The following is a 19871-nucleotide window of genomic DNA, read 5'->3' on the forward strand; positions in this document are numbered from 1 at the left end:
ACTTTGCCCCCTTTCCAAGGCTGGAGAGACTATAATATTAATAATTAGTATAAATTCTATCTGGGGAGGGGGGCATATGTACATTGCTATTATGAAACCATACATAATATGTATGGTACCTTTTTATAAAATAAAATAAATAATTATATTGATCACACTTACTCCACCCCGGTATATTAGCCCATTGCAAAATATTCTACAATCAAATTGCATGTTGTGATTTTGTCATACCACACTCCTCCTTGAGAGACATAAAAAACCTTGTCATCTTGTATGCCTACAAATGATCTGTCTCACTGCCATGCCATGGATATTCCTTCTGACTTGAAGGAAGAGACTATTTTTAAATGCCCCTATACTCTCACAAGAGGGAGAGACACGCACGCACACAGAGCATTGGGGCACTGAAGGAGAGAGATTCCTCTTATCTTGTTCAACCCTTTGCTCTCTAATAACGATTTATGTTAAACTAGTTATGATTCCTGCATAAGAAACAACACAGGGGAGAGGGAGAGAGAGATGGACTCGGTCAAGAGAGGGGCGAGCTAATACTGTTATTCTCACTCAATGCAGAACAAATGGTGCTCTGTGTTGACTCATAAAGGAAACAACATTTGGCATAATTTGCATAGACTGGCACTGGTGGCAACTCCAGGAGTGCATGGACGGCCTCCTCTGTAGGCTTTATGTCAGAATGGAACGTCCGTCACCTTCACGCTCAATATGAGACTGTCCTTAATTATTCTGGTTTAACCGTCTGATCTTTTGTGGTTGTAAGACGGTAGCCTACACACCTGGCAAAACTCACAATTACTAGTGCCGTCAGGCGATTAAAAAAATGTATCTAATTAATTACAGGATTTGTAATTAATTAATCACATTTTAATCGCATAACCATTTTAGGCCTGATATTCTATAATCATGTTTCAAATTGCATGTGTCCGGATGGCAGAATTCAGTACTGTATCTACAAAACCTTCTGTTTAATCATCTTCCATTTATTCATTTGCTTAGATATTTCAGGTCTGGTCAATTTTAGTTATTATATATATATATATATATATATATATATATATATATATATATATATATATATAGTTATTTCGTGTTATTCACAGTCAAAGATTAAAAAATTAAAATACATTTTTATTGATATTCTCATTTGGTTCATTACAATTTACTCAAGCTTAGTAACAGACACAGTATTTCTCACACTGGGAATACATTCCCTGAGATCCATAGATGTCCCTAGAATCAGATACCATGAACATGCAAATGGACCATTTAAAAAAGTTTATTATACGTTCTTATGGAATGCATGAGATAAAAAAAATAAAGAAAATTAAAATAAAACTTTTTTAAATAAAAATTCTTATTTTGAGTTAATTTTCATAATGCGAGAATTAGCGGTGTAATTAATTAATCTAATTAACGCGATAAATTGACAGCCCTAAAAATGACTTCGATAGTCACTGGGAACTATTTGATGACTAATTGAAAACCAGTACGTACTGCGTACAGTTTTCCAACACCGGACACTGAGTTGCCTTGCCCCCCCTCCCTCTCAGTTATGCTGGAGCCAGGACAGCACCCAGCTGATCTCGGCCTCAGGAGACAAGACGGTGAAGCTGTGGGACGTGGGCGCAGGCACGGCTGTCACCACCTTCAACCTGGGCTCTGACGTCATGGACCAGCAGCTGGGCTGCCTGTGGCAGAACGACCACCTCCTCAGCATCTCCCTGTCGGGATACATCAACTACCTGGACAGGAACAACCCAGACCGACCCCTACGCACCGTCAAGGTCAGTAGACACTCTCGACTCCGATTTACAAAACCCTTCTTGGTCTGACCCCTCCTTATTTGATACACTTGCTAAAATTGTCATGACGCCAGAGCTGCTCATCATATCTTGCTAGATGTTCCACCGTGTTAACACTTCCTTCGGTCAACCCTCCTTCCAATTTGCTCCTCCCAGCAGTTGGAACGAGATGCAAAAAAGACTTTGAAAATGGACAAATCGATCCCCCTCACTACTAGTACTTTTTAAGGACTCATTGCAGAGTTGTTTACACACACCTGCAACTGTCTCCCAGCCTTTTAACTGTAATTTCACTACAGGAAAATGTGGTCTGACATGATCCCAGGCTCCTCCCAAACATGTATGAGAGGTTTGGTTGGTTTAGCAAGAAATATTTCAAGCTTATGCCTCATTTTCTGTTTGCATCTTTGCCACTAACTTCATTCATACGTGCATCCTGTAATAACAGGATTCCAAAGATGTTTCACACATTTTAAGTATTGGCTGATACATTACGTACTTTTAACACGCTTTTCTGTGCCAAAAAAAAGTCAAGTGTTTTTTTGACATGTTGCCCATGGCTCTTCATATCAGATGTTAGTATTGGTGAAATTCTCCAATACAGTGTATTAGCCTGGTATAGGCTCAACATCTTGTACCAGTTTGGATATTGGTGCATCTATAACATCTGGTACCAGTATGGATATTGGTTTGTTTGTTTATTGTTATTTGCACTTACTAACATACATTCTGGAATAAAATAAGAACAGTTCAAATGTGCAGGAAAGGTCAAAAAGCCCAAGGCATAAGCGACCTCCCCTCTTAAACCTATATAGGATGACTACACAGAAACCTCTCTCATACACACAGATACATACAATACAGCATTATACAACAATTATAATGGTGGGGGGGGGGGGGGGAGACTGCTCACAAATACACATGGATACTATAGACTACAGGATCTGTAGTTATCTTTTAAGCTTGCTTTTAAATGTATTTAAAGTGGAACACGTTTCTGTTAGATTTTGTATATCATTCCACATCACTGCACCTTGATAAACAAATGAGAATTTGGCAACAGAGGTCTTACAGAAAGGAATGCGTAAGTCTGTATTTCTTCTTGTGAGATGTGCATGATAATGAGCATTAAACTCAAAATAACTTTGAAAGAAATTAGGCAAAGATAAAGGAAGACCAATCACTTTGTACATAAGAACCCCTGTTTGGTACTTGTTGACCTCATAAATTGTGAGTAGTTGCAGTTGTTTAAATAATGGTGGATATTGGTGCATCGATAACATCTGGTACCAGTATGGATATTGGTGCATCTATAACATCTGGTACCAGTATGGATATTGGTGCATCGATAACATCTGGTACCAGTATGGATATTGGTGCATCTATAACATCTGGTACCAGTATGGATATTAGTGCATCCATAACATCTGGTATTGGTACGTCCAAAATGCAACCTGTTGAAAGCCTTATGGTAAATGTACAACATTTTGTGATTATGGACTGGGTTCCCACACACATAGTTTTTTTTTTTTTTTTTTTTTTACTTTGGCCATTCCGCTGGCTCTTTTTTGCGTTTATCGCATTTTCTCTGGTCAAGAATGACCGACAGAAACAGGTTGAATGGGGGTACAGATGGGGGGAAGACACTCTGAGAAAGGCACGGCTGCAGTCCGGGAATCGAACTCGCTAAACCCCAGATCTGTGACGAGCACGGTTGTCCCCGGCGCCGAAATAGCGCTCGAGGTACGCGGTGAGCTACTGGAGCTCCCCCACACATACAGTTTTACATTTAGATGTGTTTGGTTTACAGTTAGACCGTTATTACAGCTGGTGTTAAATGAATGGTTTTGAGTAGTAATTTCACCATGTCCATCCAACTAGTTTCTTTGAGCTTCCCCAGCCATCAGTCTACAGGCCGGTATGATGCAGAATTACTGAAGCTTATTATTATTCAACAGATCACATGCCAAAGACTCAGAACATTTCAGTAGCACTTGCACAGTAGCTGCCAGAATAACTGTTGGAACAAGTGTCCCTCTCAGTAGCTGCCAAGATAACGGTTAAGACAGTTGGAAGAGTTTTCTGGAAGTGTAATGGTGCCAAAGCTCCATAAATCAAAAATAGTTGTGGGGGCAAAAAGACTCCACAGTCTTTTCCAGCATGATGGTCCAACTAGCATGGTTGTCATTGTCTGCTCTGATACTATACTTTTGGACAGTTGACACTTTCCTGAAAGAGTAATACTGCCAAATGCCCATCAAAATGGTGCTCATCTACCACAGATGGTCCACACTCCTTTCTATACCAGAGGAGAAAATTACAAATGTTGCTATTTATGGTCAATACATTGTTAGGTAAACAACATACTTATATCCAAGCTTTTATCTTATTATACCAGCAACTATAGCACTAGATCTAATAATCAGATTATTTTAAATGTACCCAGGGGGCACTCAGAGCTTGGTAAAACGGCTTTCTACTTTTATGCACTGAATGGGCTGCAAAATACATCTGAAGCACTCGCTCCTTTGAATACTTTTTTTTAAAGGTCTTTTACAAACCGCCCTGAAGGAAACATGTTTCTGTTTTACCTGAGGTGGAATGTGTTATGATATCTCTGGTATGACCTTTGTCTCTCTTCTTTTACTCTTTACCTTGTGTATGTATTATGTGTTCTAATTATATAAAAAATTACGTTCTATGAATGCAAGCATTGTTGGCCCAGGCTGATGTAGGCGTAATGCTAGTTTAATGATGGTTGATCACTTGCCCAGGCTGACGTAGGCCTAATGATGGGTAACATGCCATTGTGTTTTCCACAGGGTCACACCAAATCCATCCAGTGTCTAACGGTTCATAAAAACGAGGGAAGGACGTACATCTACTCCGGGAGTCACGACGGACACATCAATATCCTTTCACTGTACAACTGGTGACGTCTCAAACCCCACCCTCTTTACCTTGATCCTCCAATCACAACTCTTGCTTCCTTCACAGGAGGGCGGGGCTTGAGATGGGTTGTTTGGTTACTGGCTGGCAAGCAATTGCCACTCCTTAACACTGATCACTCCTATTGGGGTTTGTAGACACTCAGGCATGTCAGTCACAGCACAATTGACACTCAGGATCTGTGTTGTAAACTAAATGACATATGCTTCATCATCACCCTGGTTACATGCTCACATTATCTGGGACACTAGCTAATCAGAATCAGAAAAGTGTTTATTGCCAAGTAAGCTTGCACATACAAGGAATTTGTCTTGGTCGTTTGGTGCATCGACATTAACAGACAATTAAAGTAGAATAAAATTGAATATATAAATAAATAATAGAATATAGGACGGGCTGTACAATTGTGCAGGATTTTAGTAGAATATATAATATATATAGTTTATACACTATATATACACTGATATACCAGTTAAAGGTGGGGTAGGTCGTTTCATAGAAATTAGTGAGTTTACATGTCCAACACAAATGGAGCAAGTTCTGCATAATTCTTCAAGCCCAGCGCCGTGTGCTATACATGCACTACAAAGGTTTCCCAGACTCCCAGAGGCACCAGCAGCCTTAAGCTGGACTTTTCAAAAACATATCCTCCTTCCTCTGATCAGTAGGCTGATCCACAAATCAAATGCTGGACGGAGAATAATAGCAGCTTTAATCGGTTTCCGCCTCCATGCATCTCACCGGTTAGACCCTTAACCCTCCCTTCACATTACTGGGACGCAGAGACGGGGGAGAACGGGGAGTTCTCGGGGAAGGGCCACAGCAACCAGGTCAGCAAGATGGCGGTGAACGACGAGGGCGAGCTGATCACCTGCAGTATGGACGACACGCTGCGTAACACCAACCTCACCCAGAAGGAGTACAGGTGAGGCACCCAGGGCACACATTAACCCTTTCACTACCACACTACAGAAGGTTAACCTTTCACTACCACACTACAGGAGGTTAACGCTTTCACTACCGCACTACAGAAGGTTAACCTTTCACTACCGCACTACAGAAGGTTAACGCTTTCACTACCGCACTACAGAAGGTTAACCTTTCACTACCGCACTACAGAAGGTTAACCTTTCACTACCGCACTACAGAAGGTTAACCTTTCACTACCGCACTACAGAAGGTTAACCTTTCACTACCGCACTACAGAAGGTTAACCTTTCACTACCGCACTACAGAAGGTTAACACTTTCACTACCGCACTACAGAAGGTTAACCTTTCACTACCACACTACAGACCGTTAACCTTTCACTACCACACTACAAAGGGTTAACCTTGCACTACAGAAAGTTAACCTTTCACTACCACACTACAAAGGGTTAACCCTTTCACTACCACACTTCAGAAGTTCAACCCTTTCACTACCACACTATAGAACTATAGGTTAACAGTCTGTAGTGTGACAGTGAAAGGGTTAACCTCCTGCCTGAAAGGGTTAAGAAGATGACAGGAGATCCAGTGTTTCCAATTGTTTGTTGCAGTTGGGGGCGTTGGAACAAGTTGTAGTAGGGTCTGTAAGAATTGACAACTTTTCACCACAAGGTGGAGCACTGCTCTCGCCTATTAATGCAGTAAATGTGTGGATGTCATGCCTCTCCCCTTGTGGTGGTGGCATTGTCTGTGTTTATGAAGGTGTGTCTGTAAATAGGAAGGATTACCACCTATGGCCTTTAAGCAATACAGCAAGTCACCTCTTATAGATTTTTAGGCTTGACATGAGCATCAGGTATGAACCCAAGGTTATGCATATTGGTGCAGTTCTGACTTAAAAAAATAATATATAATAATTATATATACAGGTGCAGCTCAATAAATTAGAATATTGTGGAAAAGTTCATTTATTTCTGTGATTCAATTCAAAAAGCGAATCTCTCATAGATTATAGATTCATTACACACAAAGTGAAATATTTCAAGCCTTTATTTGTTTTATTTTTGATGAGAATCTCAGAATTATTTTATATTACATAAGACTAATAAATAAAAATATATATATATTTTATATAGAAATGTCAGTTGTTCACATGTTCACTCAGTCAGTACTTAGTTGGGCCTCCTTTTGCACTGCATCAATGTAGCGAAATAAATGTACTTTTCCCCGATATTCTAATTTATTGAGCTGCACCTGTATGTATGTGTGTGTATATAATATATATATATATAATTTAAGTGTCACCCGTACCAATGCATGTCTCAACACCTCCTTCAACTCTGCATTTAAACTGACGTAACTGAAGCCCCTAGAAATGTGATTCCCTTGTCTAGTGGAAAGCACAGAAAAGTAGCTCTCGCAACATTCAATAAGTGTTTCTGGCCTATTTGTCAGGTTGCATACACATCACATGGCTGGATACAAGAGGCGTTAGGAAAAAGTCAAATTGTTCAACCCTCTTCCGTGTCTGGTGAAATGTTGAGCAGGTCAATATATTCCAAACAAGCGGTCCAGGTTTCTTGGAATTTCTTTTATCGAGCCCATGAGAAGTGATGTGGAATAATTTGACCAGATATGATTAAGGATATAGTTTACCGACATGGAGAGACCGGGGCTACGGCAATGGGCCCTATAGCCCAGTTCTCTGTAGAATGGCGAGCTAACAAATTATTTATACAGGAGAATAGACAAAACAAGTGAAGCATTGACCTGCATAATATGAATTATAGATATGATGTACAGACTACAGAGATATCTGGAATTATAAATATGATGTAGAGATATATCTGTATAAGGATGTATACTTTACTTACGTATGAGACCGCTGTGTGTGTGTGCATACGTGTGTACAAGTTGAATGCCATTTGTAGAGAGAGCGAGAAGGGGGGTAGTGTGTGTAGATGGATATGTATGGAAGGCTATCTCTCTGAGAGAAAGGAGTGTGTCAAGAAGGAAGTTTCTCAAGTTTAACATTATATGGAACTTCCATCGACCGTGAGCAGGGGGAGACGTGCGCTTCCATTTCAGTAGAATCAAACATCTGGCCAGTAAAGTAGAGAAGGCCAGGGCTTGCTGCCATAGCAACAGAGAGGCCAGTATCTGTTGGAACACCAAACATGACATATATAGAATTTGGGGCAGTGACCACGTCATAAGCCCAGCTTATAGTTTCTAGTATGTTCCACTTAGAAGGTTATTCACTTGGGACGAGACCAGAACATGTGAATGAGATTAGCAGGGGATTGTTGGCACAGATTGCAGGCATCACTGACGTTCAACGGTTCTGTGTAGAGGTTTGCATTGCAATTAGCCCGTGATGGGACACATGGAGGTCTAGAATATGGTCCCACTGTTCCATTAGATGGGACCCTTCACAGGCATTTTTGGTTTGGGTAGGGAGACTTTGATCGGCCAAGCCCATGGACTTGCACTCAAGGTTTTGGGGGGCGATTGGGGAAATGAGGAAACGTTTTTTTTGACAATCCCTAATTTGAGTGATATTTCGGCTGGGAGTGTAGTATAGAATGTAGTTAAATCTGTGAGGCTGCCTTTTCCAAATAAACCCAAGCAGGTCCATTGTCAGTATTGCTTCCCATCCAGTTTGGGAGTTATGTATATAAAATATCTCTAATAGTTTCTAGTGTATTAGGGCTGTTAATCAATTCAAATATTTAATTGCATGATTGTTCTTAATCACATTTCTTATCTGTTCAAAAATCTTCAGGTGTTTATTACTCTTATCAACATGGGAGTGGACAGATATGTTTGCTTTATGAAAATGTATGTTTATTAAATAAAATAAATGACATATTGTCCAGAAAAACAACGTTACTGCATTTAGCATAGCATATGCTGCGAATAATCGTAACATGGTAAAGCCCAATGGGCAACAACAGATGGCAATATTGACCTGCTAAATGTAACATTACTCAGTAATATGAGTACTCTCTCAGTGTAGTGTCCAACTTTACTCTTATAAAGGTTCACTAAAACACCCCCTGTTTTTTTTAAACATTAAAACCAAACAATGGACCTCAATCCATCACAACAACAGACACATTGTACAACAGGTACATTGGTAAGTTTTCCATTAATCGTGTCCAACCTCACATGGGGACAAATAAAGGGTTACAAAAACATCCCCTTCTACTATGTAGAATCAAAACCGTGTCACAAATCACACTGATATTTTCAAGCATTCAGTAGCCACTGCAGAAACATTGAAATCATAAGCAATCCGGATGTCTTGTCAGGATTATGCAGCAGATGTGCCATTTTATAGGACATTTATCTGGCTCACAAGAGTGATTGTGACTGTTTGCTTGCTTTCCAGTCCTTCAGACGTAGTGAAGATGGACGTCCAGCCTAAATGGGTGTCTGTAGCTCAAGGGGGGCTGACGGTGGCTGTGTGCACTGACCAGGTAACTTCACTTCACTCAGTCACTGTCTGTTTAGCTCTTCTCTCGTACGCAAACACCCCCTCCTCAGGTTCATACCAGCAGTCTATTTGGCTCTTCTCTCGTACTCTGAATATAATAATATGAGGGTCTGCCCCATCAGTTATATTATGTTACAATAATGTCTATACCCTCCCCAGACTGACACTAGGGCAGCATGTGGGGGTCTATACCCTCTCCAGACTGACAGTAGGGCAGCATGTGGTGGTCTATACCCTCCCCAGACTGACAGTAGGGCAGCATGTGGTGGTCTATACCCTCTCCAGACTGACAGTAGGGCAGCATGTGGTGGTCTACACCCTCCCCAGACAGACAGTAGGGCAGCATGTGGTGGTCTATACCCTCCCCAGACTGACAGTAGAGCAGCATGTGGTGGTCTACACCCTCCCCAGACTGACAGTAGGGCAGCATGTGGTGGTCTATACCCTCCCCAGACTGACAGTAGGGCAGCATGTGGTGGTCTATACCCTCCCCAGACTGACAGTAGGGCAGCATGTGGTGGTCTATACCCTCCCCAGACTGACAGTAGGGCAGCATGTGGTCGTCTATACCCTCCCCAGACTGACAGTAGAGCAGCATGTGGTGGTCTATACCCTCCCCAGACTGACAGTAGGGCAGCATGTGGTCGTCTATACCCTCCCCAGACTGACAGTAGAGCAGCATGTGGTGGTCTATACCCTCCCCAGACTGACAGTAGGGCAGCATGTGGGGGTCTACACCCTCCCCAGACAGACTCAATGACCAGGAAGGGAATTGGCACAATTACTAAATTGAGGGATGGGAGCTAATTACAAAAAATAAATAAATAAGACATGTATTCAAAACGAGGACCAAAGACCAGAGGTTCTACAAAGACCCGAAGTTACCCTTCAGTTTTAGAGTTGGTCAAGATTTTAAAATGTTACTTTTTGAGGTTAGTACTGTGTTTGAAATGCTTGGAATAATGGAAGTATTCAATTATTAATTGGCTATGTGTGTTTTTCTACACCTTTGTATACCCATCTACTGTGTAATTGTACAATACTGAGATCTGACATTATTATTAATATTGATATTTGGATTTTTCTGTTTTGAAGTACATGCAGAATGTTGTGATTGTACCAGTCTCTTTTTTTGTACACATTTATTAATTGTAAACAAACTGTTGCCTTGCCCTCTCTGCTGTAACCAGGTAGTGTTGCTGAGGAACATGAAGAAGGTGTTCACGTTGGACAACCTGGGCTACGAGCCAGAGGCTGCATCTATCCACCCAGGGGGTGGCACCGTCGCTGTGGGGGGGGCCGTAAGTGGACTTAACGGAACATGCATGTCCAAATATCCCTTTTAGCCCGTTTTAACTCATTCAGCGCCAATCACGATGATAGTCGGGTTAACGCGCCATCGCTTGAGCGCCAATCACGAGTATAGTCGGGTTTTAATCGTTATTTATTTTATTAGCGATATTATTTGTATAGCACCTTCATACAAGAATTGCAGCTCAAAGTGCTTCACAGCAGTAAAAAAATACATAGGCATAAAATGAGCACAGAGTTGTTAGATCAAGAGCAATGCATAAAGTGCAGACATAAAACGAGCATAAAATAGATGGCAGCGGTAAGGCATAGAACATTAAATCGCGTCGTTTTTATGATAGGATCTAACATCTTAACACTTTGAATGCCCAAAACGACATAACACATGTTATCAGCCCGCCCCCTGAATGCCCACCACGACAATTCGTGTGTTCTTTTTTTATTAGCGCTCTGAATTCATATTTCATCAACGGAGTCTCCCGTTGGTAAACCAGCCCCATCAGGAGCTCAGATGTGAAAAAACCACCCCCTATCGTCTCCCAGATGGTAATGCACCCTTTTGGAATGGACTCAATGAAAATGGATGAGAAAAGACAAATCGGGAATCACATTTTACTTCTCAGGCATGTACCCCGAGCCGATCGGATTCATTGTGGAGCCTCAGAACAGCGTGGAATGTGTGTTTACAGTATGTAGCGTTGGATCAATAAAAGCGATCGATGAATGGCGATCATGAATTGGAATGATCTTTTTGGATAACATCTGATCTCGGGTAAGGAATCTATTTTACCAGTCTTAGGATAATCAGACCTGTTTTCACGGAGATATAAGCTTTTCCCCGCTGTGCGAGCGATCAGGAACTAAGAGAATCGATTTTCAGCTCGCGGACCCAGCGTGCATACGTACACATATACTATCGATAATCTAGCGTTTATTTGAAAACGATTCATAAATAGGCCGAAAAATGACAACCTTCTAGAATATTCCAGTACAGGGCGTTTATCACGGAATCTTTTTATTTTCCTTGAAAACGAGGGCTTTTCAAAATGCTATAAAACGGAAATGAACCGATAAAAAAACAATCCGCTTCGACAATGTTGACTGGAAAATGAGTCATTGATAAGCGACGGGCAGATTAGACACATAGCCATAATTTAAAACATAGATTAGGCGATATTAACGCTAACATTGAAGTGGATGCTGGGCATTCAAGCACTAAATCGTGCGCCCCCTGCTGGCGCTGAAAGTGTTAATAGGCCTCTTTTGTTTACGGTTTGATTATCACTGATGCACATAAAATAGACATTCCTATGTTTAGAGCTGTCGGAGCCATAGGTGTTTCTCATATACTCCTTTCCCCCGTTCTAAGGTACTTAATACTTTCAGTTTCATTACAAAATGGACCATTATGGTACCATAGTATTACATGGAAGAAACCTGAAGGAAACATTATTTCCTGGTCATGCTCATTAGAAAGCATTACTGTAGAAATACTAACTGGAAAATAAGAGTAAAACTACCTATACCACTGTGACATGAGTCAATGGTTTTATTAACAACCATGGAAAACCACAGCGTGACTCGTATATTATTGCTTATTATTATTGTCATGTATCATGATACTGCTTTATGGTTAATATGGCCAGTATGTACTGAACAGCATTCTACTCTACCCGACTTGACTATGGCAGTTATGGAGTTATATCAGAGATCATTAAAAATAAAATATATTGGCAGTGGAAAATCAGATTATGCCATAAGGGTTACACTAGCATCATAGCAAAGATGGGTGAGATCCAAATAAGTTATTTATTTAAGTACAGTGTATAAGGTTGCACAATAGTATGTTGAACAAAAAAAACACACAGTGGAACAGAGGACCAAGCAATCGCGTATTGGATGCGTCTGTTTCTAAGATGGCCCCAAGTTTTCACTGCAGAATGATTATCCCTTGTCTCTTCTCCACTCCAGGATGCGATCATCCGCCTGTACTCCGTCGAGGGCAACACCCTGAAGGAGGAGAGCCAGACCCTGGAGGCCAAGGGCTCGATCACAGACATGGCCTACTCCAACGACGGAGCCTATCTGGCCGCCACTGACGACAAGAAGGCCATCACGCTGTTCAGCGTGGCGGACGGCTACTCGGTGAGCGCTCCTTTCACGCGTCCCTCTTTTGGCCTAATGAACGACAAGTGTCAGTGTTTCCACACATGGTTTTATTAGATTTCTTCCCCCCACAATGTAAATTGAAAACATCTTTTCTTTTTCGACAGGTCAACAATCACTTCTATGGACATCATGCAAAGCCTGTGACCCTGGCCTGGTCACCTGACAACGAGCACTTTGCCTCCGGTGGCATGGACATGATGGTCTTCATCTGGACCGTGAGCGACCCACACAAGAGGATCAAAATATCAGGTGGGTGCGCACGCACACACAGGTAATGAGGTAGCACAGGGTACAACCTCATCTTCCGTTAGGTAATGGCATCTTGAAGCTCAAACATGCTTCAAGCACCGCAGAGCACACTAGCGCCTCACGTGCCGTCAGCAAAGCTCTTATCAATACGTACTCCTGTCACTTTCTCCCTTCATCTATATCTGTAAATGTCCTACTCTTACTAGTTACACTGCTGGCCAGTAGTAGTCATACTGTCTTTATTTATTATACTACAACTCTGTACATACATCTGATATTCTGATTAGCACTACACTCAGTAGTACTAACTTGTATATTTTGTACCCAGTTTAACCACCTGTACATTCTATATTGCTTTTGCACTTATTGCCCACTCTGGTTGGATGCCAAATGTCTTTTTGTTGTGCTGTATAATAATGACAATACATTTGAATCTAATCTAATCATGCCCATCAACTAATTATGGGCCTAATCAACTCCGGTCATTTCTGCCGTAGTCTTGTCATAATGGCCGCTTGCGCTAACCAGCCCATGAAGTATAAATGAGCCTTTCACCTCACGTGTGCTTTGCACCATCCCGGATGACTACAACTGTTAAACAAAGAAGCTAACAGAAGTAGCCTTGTGTCGCCTTCCATGGGTCTCGTGTGTCTAGTGTGAAGCCTGGGAGGGTTTTTAAAGGCTGGAATCCGGAGCTTCAGGGTCCCATCCTGAGCTAGAGCAGCAGGTAGAGCGCTCGTCTGGTAATCCGGGCAGCGTGTCGAAGTGTCCTTGAGCAAGACACTTAACCCCTAATTGCTCCCGATGAGCAGGTTGGCTCCTTGCATGATCGCCTCTGACATCGGTGTGAATATGCGAGTGAATGGGTGATTTTGAGTAAGGCTGCCCTTGGGGGTAGAGGGAAGGACGACGGGATGGGTCAAGCGCAGAGATGAAATTTAATCGGCGAAAATTTGCATGTGTGTCGCTGCATGACTACATTGTCAATGTGTGCAATGACTAAAGACATCTTTAAAGTCCAGTTTAATCTTTAATTAATCTTTAATCTCATCTCCGCTGCGTCTCCAGACGCCCACAGGTTGCACCACGTCAGCGGCCTGGCCTGGATAGACGAGCACACCCTGGTCACCACCTCCCACGATGCCAGCGTCAAGCAGTGGACCGTCAAGTTCTGATCTGGGCACCACGGCGCTCCTACGCACATCCACATCTCTAGGGACAAGGACTACTGTAGAACACATTCACACTCTCTCCCTCTCTGCTCTTTTCTTTCTTATACAATATTTTCTGTGTCTAAACGGTGGTCTCTGCTATCAGCCAACCCCTGAATTATAAACGGATCATTATCGCAGGGAAAAGCAGCTCCATACCAAGCAAGATATCGTAAGAGGTTTTCTTTTTGATGCTAGTCATCTTGTCAGCAAAAAAAAAAAAAAAAAAAGCTACGAAAAGCACCATTTATAAAGAAAGCGCTTTACATTTTTTCTTTTTTTGAGCTTTATGGAACCATAAAAAAAAAGTACAAGCTCAACATTCCATAGGCAACAGCCTTCTCTCAGTTCAAACTGAAATGCCTGTGTGTGTGTCTGTGTCTGTGCGTGTGTGTGTGCATGTGTGTATGTATGTGTCTGTGTGTTTGTGCGTGGCGTTGGGGCTCGGCTGCATAAACAGATGAGCCGAAGCAAAACAAACTTTCTCTGGTGAGAAAACCTTTCTGGTTTGCGCTCCTGATGTGTCATTTAGCAGCTGGTCCCAGGCCTGCGCTCCTGACGTGTCATTTAGCAGCTGGTCCCAGGCCTGCGCTCCTGCCTGTGTACTTCCTGTGTTCAGCGAAGGTGGATGTGAGGGCTTTTATTAGGGCGGTGTTTAGTTTATTTTTTTTCTTTCTTTACTTTGTCCTCTTTTGTTCTTCGGTGTCTTTTTTGTTATCTGAAATCTTTTTTTCTCCGGTGGAGCAATAACAGGAACTGAAAAACAAAACTAAGATTCATGTACAATCAAAATGCTGTGTTAATTCAACGAAGCTCCGGTATTTGTAACAAGTCTCTTTTCGTTTGGGCCCACGGTGTTCCAATGTCTCACTTTTCTTTTTCCAATGCTTCCACTTTTCTCCAGAGGTGGAAATTATTCATTTAATATTGATGATGATAATAATAATAATAATAATAATAAAATAAATACCTTTTTATGCACTTTTCCGTCTTACTTTCATTTGTTCTTTTTTTGCTCAGCAAAAGGTTTATATGTTGATGTCCAGCTGGTATATCATGTTACATGCTATTCTCAAAAGAACACTGAACAACTACTTCTACTGGACTGATCACATGAGCATACACACAAAGCACCTTACACACGTATTACACACACTCACACACTGCTGCTAACATATACCTTGTATTGTAAAGTTTGTATAGATGGATACGTTCTGTATTATGTTTACAAAACTACTACGGTTGAGGAGCCAGGAAAGATGAGCATCTCACATTTGTCTGTGTGTATGTTTTAAAAAGCTGCGACAATAAAAATAATCTGAATCTGATGCCATTTGCTAAGATAGTGGCTCTCAACATATAGCCAAATGTAGAAAACTGCCTCTAGGGAGGCCCTTAAATGGTAAATGGACTGAATTTACATAGCCTAGTGCTTTTATCTAAAGCACTTTACAACTTATGCCTCACGTTCACTCACACACCGTTGGCAGAGGCAACCATGCAAGGTGCCAACCTGCTCATCGGGAGCAGTTAGGGGTTAAGTGTCTTGCTCAAGGACACATCGACACGCTGCTCTGGAGGAGCGTGAATCGAACCAGGTACCTATTCCCGTCCCTGGTTCAACTAAGATCAAAAGTCCCATTAGCCAGATTCAATTAACCCGATGTTTGAATCCAGGCTTTCCCTGTTCCTCGAACGCTGATTCAGTCTCGTTAATTCGAACCAGACTTGATACTCGGGATAATTGCGCGCGGCCGCCTCACCTGAAAAGACAGCAGGTGTCGATCGCAGAAATCCTGATTTTCTAACGGCATTGATTGATTGAAAACAGAATGGGTACAGTACGGCTCAAAAGTTAAATGCATAATCTATAGGTAAATTTTTAAGTCCCTCATTACCCCAATCAATCAGATTATATTTCTTTAAATGTGCCTGCTGGCAGTAGGCTTAATGGAATGACTAATCGAATGAGATCTTGCTAGCGAAAATAATTAGTTCAACTCTTTCAGAATAAGTAGATAAAAACAAGCCCAAAGAGTATCTAATTTATACAAATTAATAGATACTTATGAGGATATCTGTACTGTATGCGCTTAGGTATCATGTACTATATAAATACATGGTTCCCAAAGTTTCCAAGGCGTGACCCCCGAAATAACGTGTCAGAGAGGCTTGGAGGCTATACAGTTTCACTATTACTCAGGTTTTAATCTGTTTCGGACATCATCCATACATGCATTGAATTTATTAACCTTTGGTTTATACCAGTGACACCAGTCATGTTAATCACCCTCTTGTTCATCATCAGATAACAGTGCTTGAACAGATAAATGCATTTTCTCAAATTCATTCATCAAAATGTCAAAGGCTTGCAATTGCTCATTCATTTTCTCAAGTCATGTGTGTCCATCATCAAATCCGTCAAACAGCGCATCTCCTCAGACATTTTAATCCCAGTTACAATATCACAATAACGTGTGAGTGACTGATACAATTCAACAATCCACATATTCAGATTTGTCGTAATTCACATCCACAATCCACACATAAAGACTCTTCAATTTATGCTTGAATGAAACACAATCCGGGCGCTCCGTTAAGCAAATACATCCACAGCGGAGAATATGAAACGAATCGGAGCCTGATAGGTTTCATTCATTACAAATATCCCCGCGGGATTCACATTTGCAATGCTCCATTATTAAAATAACCACATACAGTAGTGTGTGTTGCGACTCGCAAGCGCCGTATCCGTATAACTATGACGTGCATTATTTAGGACAAAGTAAATCCATAGGCTGAATATGATTTATTATCAGCATTTTAGGTCTATTATTTTACATTTCAAAAGCCCCCTCTAGAAAAACGAAGCACAAAAACATAATTCAGAATGGTATGATGGGATCTGTGAGGAGAGCTGGCATTTCTTTGCGAGGGCGTGGCCAGTTGATCCAGCTAACTGAACTAAACCCTGCGCTAGAGCAGGTTCAAACATTCTGATCTGTTGCCATAGTGATTTAGACAATCGTGCTTCGGGGAACCGACAGGTCTAGCTTATGTCAAGTTATCCTGGAAATTATCCGGCTAACTCAGTTAGCCAGGTACGAGGAACAGGGCCCAGGTATGGATTTGCAGAATATAAACACTGATCCAGAGTCTGCAATGTACTGTAGACACCTGATGGTCTGGAAGGGGCTTCAGAATGAGCCTCATTCATAAACAAAGTGCCCTTAATTAACAATTAATTAACTAAGTTTATTTCGAGCCATTTAGCATGTACAAAAAAACAACAAATCAAATTACAAGTTGGTCGAAAAGGTTAATAATAAGCTTGTAAATGCCCTAACCCAGTGAATCATCTTAAATTTATCGTTGATCTTCGTTATCAACCCAAAAAACTACTCCTCTGGTAGACCATTTCACAACTTCACCCCACAGACAGATATGCACATGCTATTTATAGTGGCGTGTACAGTCCACTGTTCTAAGTTAAGTCTCCCTCTTAAATTATATCCCCCTTCTCTATCTCTGAAAATCTTTTGGATGTTGCCTGGTAGTAGATTATGTCTTGCTTTATATACACATTTGTGCAGTTTTAAATTCCACGAAATCCCTAAATGTCAATGTCTGATTTAAAAAATAGTCCATTGGTGTGTTCATAATATCCTACATTATTCACTATTCTTATTGCTCTTTTTTGCATGGTAATTATTGCCTGTAGGGTGCTCTCAAATCTCCACACAGTAATTTAGATATGGCAGAATGAGCGTGCAGTACAGTGTATATTGTGATTCATGGTTCAGAATGTGCCTAGTTTTTCCCAGTATTCCAACACTCCTTGCTAACTTGGACCTGATACTGATCATGATACTGGCAATCTCAATAAAGGTGACATACATGTTGGCAAGCAATTGGCATTTATCTAGTTATTGAATAGGATCCCCATTAGCTGGACTCCTGGGTGTCCACTATTCCTTCTGGAGTTGGTCATTATGGTCTTATGTTGAGCTTTATGGAACCAACCTTATGTTGAGCTTTATGGAACCAACCTTATGTTGAGCACATCTACACAGTTATATGACCTTATGTTTATTTATTTTGTATCCACTTTTTCTCCTTATTTTTCTCCCATCCCAATTTCGCCTCGCCAATTCTCCCTTCAATTCTCCCCTCCCCTGTCTCGAACGTTGCTAGACCATGCCTCCCACTGGTCGGCTGCAGTGAGGACCAAGCCTTGCATCACATGTCCCCTCCGGTACACGAGGAGGCAGCTGTCGCATCTTTTCACCTGAACAGCGTGATCTCTCAGTGTCGAGGAGTAGCACGTGGGAGGCTCACGCTGCCCCGATACTTCCTGATTCTGCTGTACAGGCGCACCAACCGACCTGTAGGAGTTGCTGTCGACAACGTCCGATCCCCACCCACCAGCTTTCCCACCCCTAACACTGCCAATTGTGTTAGTATGAACGACCAGCCAAGCTGGTAGCAACGCCCAGAGCTGGGCTCGAACCCAGCATCTCCTGCGTTAGTGGCGAGCGCCTTGCCCACTGCGCCACTTAGCCGCCCTGAGTTTATGTTTATTAAAGGCTACAATGATTTGGCAATAGTCAACATTATCTGGCCCTCCGAAAATTATTCTGAAACAAGAACCATATTGTTAATGCGTTTTATAATGTTATTCCAATCAAAACTACTCGACAGCATGGCAAAATGTCATTGGCCAAACATGTATTTGAAGAACACTGACATTTGGATGAATAGTCCCAGCAATCTTATGAAATTAAAAGTTGAAAGGTATATTATAATTTTTTACTAATCTTCTTCTTTCGGCTTTTCCCGTCAGGGGTCGCCACAGCGGATCATCCGTTTCCATCTGTTCCTGTCCTCTGCGTCGTCCTCCGTCACTCCTGCTGCCCGCATGTCCTCCTTCACAGTGTCCATAAACCTCCTCTTGGGCCTTCCCCTCCTCTTTCCAGGCAGCTCCATCTCCAGCATCCACCTTCCGATGTACCCCACCTCCCTCCTCCGCACATGTCCAAACCATATCAGTCTTGCCTCTCTCACTTTCTGCCCGAACTGCTCAACATGGGCCATTCCTCATGATACCAAAGCACCTCAAAGGCGCTAAAAACAAAATTACAAACATCTCAAAACTAACTGGTCAGACAGTCAGACTACTGCTTGACCTTACTCCTAGAACCCACCTCACCCCTGCCCACTTTGACAACCTAGGATGGCTTAGAGTAGACGACAGAGTACAGCAACTTGCAATGGGACTGGTCTACAAGATACACTACACGACCAAGGTACCCATGTACATGTCAAAATACTTCCCAAAGGTCAGTGAATACCACGATCACAACACCAGAGGGAGCTCCACAAATCATGTTAAACCCAGATTCGGCTCAAACAAGGGACTAAACACGTTTAGCAATTATGCCACATCAATGTGGAACGCCCTACCCAAAGCTGTAAAGGAATGTGAATCACTACCCACTTTCAAAAACACTCTCAAAGAACACCTACGGGAGACTGCAATTCGAAACTGGCCCCTGTAAATGTCCTAACACAACCCCCTCCAATGTACAGTAAATGACCAAATATGGTTTTGTCAATATTCCAATGTACAGTTTTGCTTGTACAGTTGTACAGTGTCGGAGTCGCTTTAATATTCTGTATATTTATATATTAATATTTATTTATTTTTTATTTGCACCACTTTTAGCCCAGGGTCT

The 19871-nt window shown here is 41.8% G+C and overlaps 1 protein-coding gene across 1 annotated transcript in view; it reads left to right on the forward strand.

Annotated features, from left to right (window-relative positions):
• wdr1 (WD repeat domain 1) overlaps positions 1–15117 on the forward strand; it is a 37914-nt gene extending 22797 nt beyond the window's left edge. The window contains exons 8-15 of the mRNA XM_084317181.1: positions 1569–1802; positions 4643–4743; positions 5518–5694; positions 9092–9179; positions 10387–10497; positions 12479–12652; positions 12781–12925; positions 13994–15117. Of these exons, the coding sequence (XP_084173307.1) occupies positions 1569–1802; positions 4643–4743; positions 5518–5694; positions 9092–9179; positions 10387–10497; positions 12479–12652; positions 12781–12925; positions 13994–14100 (1137 nt within the window). The 3' untranslated portion in view covers positions 14101–15117. The remainder of the gene's footprint in view (positions 1–1568; positions 1803–4642; positions 4744–5517; positions 5695–9091; positions 9180–10386; positions 10498–12478; positions 12653–12780; positions 12926–13993) is intronic.
• Positions 15118–19871: the final 4754 nt, after the last annotated feature.

Source organism: Notolepis coatsorum (genome assembly GCF_963971535.1).
Source record: "Notolepis coatsorum genome assembly, chromosome: 6".
In the NCBI taxonomy this organism is placed as follows: Eukaryota; Metazoa; Chordata; class Actinopteri; order Aulopiformes; family Paralepididae; genus Notolepis; species Notolepis coatsorum.